General features: G+C 40.4%; 1 protein-coding gene across 1 annotated transcript; it reads left to right on the top strand.

The window, feature by feature from the left end:
• Window positions 1-1,539: 1,539 nt before the first annotated feature.
• Window positions 1,540-3,941, top strand: LOC115104076 (eukaryotic translation initiation factor 1b). The gene is made up of 4 exons (XM_029625258.2): window positions 1,540-1,731; window positions 2,651-2,814; window positions 2,902-3,003; window positions 3,213-3,941. The coding sequence occupies exons 1-4, from the start codon at window positions 1,701-1,703 to the stop codon at window positions 3,255-3,257; spliced, it is 342 nt and encodes a 113-aa protein (XP_029481118.1). The 5' UTR covers window positions 1,540-1,700; the 3' UTR covers window positions 3,258-3,941.
• The last annotated feature ends 336 nt before the right edge of the window (window positions 3,942-4,277 follow it).

Raw genomic sequence — 4,277 nt, 5'->3', positions numbered from 1 at the left:
GGGTCCAGTATGCAGCTTGGAGGTTTAGAGGGCATGACTATTTTCATGAATGTGTCAAGCGATACAGGATTTAAAAATTTGATACTAGGTCCTGGTAGTTCTGTGCAGACTCGGGACAACTGAGCTTTGGAGAAATACGCACATTCAAAGAGGGGTCTGTAATTTGCATTTGAATGATCATGATCTTTTCGTCGAAGAAGTTCATGAATTCATCACTCCTGAAGTGAAAGCCATCCTCTCTTGGGGAATGCTGCTTTTTAGTTAGCCATCTAAACTCCCTTCCTCGTTTCCAGTTCATGCTCCTCGCCTCCGTAAATATTCTATTGATTTTTATGTTGATTTTTATGTTTTTCCACGGAACCTTAGAAAGACAATATAGAAATTATATTCTTAAATATGTATGATATTGTGTGTTACATGTCTTGTCTCACAAAAATGTTATTTTATTTATTTATTTCACCTTTATTTAAACAGGTAGGCTAGTTGAGAACAAGTTCTCATTTGCAACTGCGACCTGGCCAAGATAGAGCGTAGCAATTCGACACTTACAACAACACAGAGTTACACATGGAATATACAAAACATACAGTCAATAATACAGTAGAACAAAATAAAACAAAAAGTCTATATACAGTGATTGCAAATGAGGTAAGTTAAGGAAATAAATAGGCCATGGTGGAGAAGTAAGTACAATATAGCAATTAAACACATTTAGGCACTACTGTGTTGTTACACAAGAAAACTACAATTTCAAAGTGACTCTGATTTGTAAAAGTGGGACAACAATAAATACATGATCTTACCTGAAGTTGTTGTAGGGTCATTTTGTTATCTTGAGTTTAATTGATAAATCATGCTATTTGTTCTCAGTAATTGGGTGGTTTGACACACATCACTTTAAGAGGGTTTTTTCAGAGTCACTGAAAATCTTTGAACGCTTTATTTGACCTCCGTTCATTGTTAGGGTTAGTGTAGGGACGTCCCAAGTATCCCAGATAGCACTGTCCAATCAGACAGAAACATCAGCTCGAGTATTCAAGCATACATTTTAGATATAAGCAGGCCATTGGCTGCCTTAATCAAGGGGGGTGTTAAAAAGTCAATTTCATGAGAAGGGTGCATGAATTAAACGTGCCAACACATTTTATAGTCATCATAAGAATGTTTTCCTGTCATATACAAAAAAATCAGCAACTCTCTCGAGGGGGATCGACCAACTTCACTTTTATCGGCTTCGGGCCGACCTAAGATGATAGGAGAAGCCATTTAATTATTCGCTAAAAGCAGAAGTATCTGAGTTTTCAATATATTTCCTCAAATAGACTAATGGACCTATGACCATATACGCATTACATTGCTTTATTAATTAACGAATTTAGATATTTGTGTTGTAGTTTTTTATGTAGCCTAGGTTGCAGGTGTTATTGGTATTTTCCCCTCTGAAATACCAAGATAATGACGTAATTTTTCCGGTAAAATAGGGTGTGGCGTGGCGCACGTCCCTACGTGCGGGGAGGCGCTATAAAGGGTTGTTTTCCACTTTGCAAGCTAAACAAGCTCCATTTTGTGAGAGCCTTTCAGAAGACAAAACACGTCGTCCCGGTGAAAAGGGAGATTCAAAGAACAAAAAAACAAACAAATAAATTTGACCAGTCGATCGCTAACAAGTTATTATCCGAAAGGAAAGCAAATCTTATCGTATGTCCGCTATCCAGAACCTCCAAACTTTCGGTAAGACATTTCAACAACCTCTGCTAACGCGGGGTCGAAAATGTGGGGGAAGGGCGCTTGCTAACGTTAGCATTTGCAAACATTTTGACAACGTTTCAACTAAATATAGATAACGTTTTGATTTTCATATTCATGAAACATATGGTTAGTTATCGAGAACATTTTCCTCACGACTAGAAGTACGTTATATTAATAGCCAAAGAACGTCAGCAAAAATAGCCAACGAACGTCAGCAAAAGTCTTGCTAACAGCCATCCGATTTCAACTAGGCCGAAGTTAATTTCCTTGTTTAGGCCCCAACACGGCTTTGTAGCCTGTATCAAACTAGTCTATTGTAGACACATTGATCAATGTACAATAACGTTACCGATTCCGGAGAGTAACTCGTTCTTACTGTCTGTAGTTATCAACAATGGACGTAGTATGAATGTACATGTTTGCCCCAATCTGTCTGTAATACGACTTTTGTCGGGAAGGGCTTTGTGGTAATATAAACTCTTAAGGGCAAATAGCCAGGTACAATAGTCCCGCTTAATTGTGCTTCTCTAATATTCATTACTTCCTTATAAAAAATTAAAAAACGTTTTGCCGGAATAATTGACTATCTGGACAGGGGCGTTTTGCTTTCTCCCGTGTCACTAACCTCAATTCCGGATAAATGTAGATCTGCGCAGATGAGCCACCCAATCTTGGTTGGACCATTTTCTAAACTCTTATTTCCATGTAATTTGCCGATGAGCGTCTTGCGCAGGGTTTTGCTTGGTTCCCGAGCCTCGTGGCTATAAGACGTTACGTCACCAGTTCATCGGCCTCGATCTTTTGTTAGCTAGGTTAAAACCACTGCCATTTTAGTTATCACTTTAGGTTGCTTCTTTGTCTTTTTAGATGTTTGTTTTTAAGTTGTGTAATTTGTTTTTAGACCCATTTGCTGATGCAACTAAGGGTAATGACAGGCTCCCATCTGGGACTGACGACTACATCCACATAAGAATCCAGCAGCGTAACGGCAGGAAGACTCTGACCACGGTCCAGGGCATAGCCATCGACTATGATAAGAAGAAGCTAGTCAAGGCCTTTAAGAAGGTATGTTATGGCAACACTAGTTGATATACTAAGCAAGATCCATGTTTTGTTTTACTGGCTGTTTGAATAGTTCTGCTTTGTCAACAGAAATTTGCCTGCAATGGGACAGTGATTGAGCACCCAGAGTATGGGGAAGTGATTCAGCTGCAAGGTGACCAGCGCAAGAATATCTGCACGTTTCTGATTGAGGTAGGTTTGACTCTTGTCACTGCTATTGCACCCAGTGTATACTCCACACTTGTGAGTACTAAGTGGTCATGTGTCATGGCCCCTACAGAAGGCTCTCATAGAAAAGCCCCTGTTTGTAAATAGTCTCGCTGTGATGGTAGCAAATGTTCTGTGACTGTAGTTCAAAGTTATTTTGTTGAATGTCACTTCTCCCCTCATCCCACTTCCAGATTGGCCTGGCGAAAGAGGAGCAGCTCAAGGTCCACGGATTCTAGAAGCTTTCTGCAGCCCCCTCTCCCCTGGTCCTGATACTTCCCTCTCCATGTGCTGCAATCACTGCAGCCCCTTTTAAGCTAATGATGAATACCTCTGAATTGAGACACTTTAATACCAGTTTAACTCCCCCCTCAGATGGGAGCAGTCCAGTGCAAACATGGACAAATGGCTTGACGGATGTGGGATGAGTGGTGGTTTAGTTTTTTCCTTCAACTTTTTTGTTTGCCATGTGAAGGGCACAATTCCATGTAACACTTTGTTTTGTACGAGTTTCAATAAAAATGATCAACCGCCACATGCGGTATCCTGTGGTGGTGTGGGATTTTGGCGGGGGGGTCGGGTCGAAGCCCTTAACTGCGGTTCCAATGTATTGTGGGTCTTCCTGTGTCCAAGGTTATGGAAGAGTGCTGCAGAAGTTCTGACCATCGCAGCCCTGTCTCCCGTCTGAGGCGAGTTTGTGCTTCCTTTTAACAAAAAAAGTTGAAATATGCATAATTTTCTGACGCTGTAATACTACTTAGATTTTATTTAAACTATAATGAAAAAGGTACTGCTCTACCTGGTTGTCAGATGACTGGTGTTATGGCGCAAGTCTGCTTAAAGCCATGTTAGGATTGACACTGAGCTGCCAACTCAAAATGTAGAGAGGGGGTGGTATTTTATTGAATAAATATTGAAATTGATGTCTTGTTTCATGGGGTACAATTATTTGTGATACGTGGTGTTTGCAATGGCATACCACTGAATACAAAATGACAGCACCACACAATAGTATGATATGCCTATGATAATTTGTCCACTTGCTGTGTTTAAAAATGGCAATCCAACTAACCGCTTATTGTACAAGACTTGTGGGGAAGTGTCTTTTCATACTAGTGCTGATGGGTGTTTTACTTGGAGATGTAATGTTCTACTAACCTTTGAATGCACTGACTGGAACTGGATTAGAGCTGTTAAAGGTAAAACATGCCACAGGTTCAGCCAGTGTCTTGACCTAGGTCAGCAGAAAAATCTGACTC

Source organism: Oncorhynchus nerka, linkage group LG21 (assembly GCF_034236695.1).
Source record: "Oncorhynchus nerka isolate Pitt River linkage group LG21, Oner_Uvic_2.0, whole genome shotgun sequence".
NCBI classification, from domain to species: Eukaryota; Metazoa; Chordata; class Actinopteri; order Salmoniformes; family Salmonidae; genus Oncorhynchus; species Oncorhynchus nerka.
Note: the sequence above shows the minus strand (reverse complement) of the source record. Positions and strands in the feature narration are given on the sequence as shown.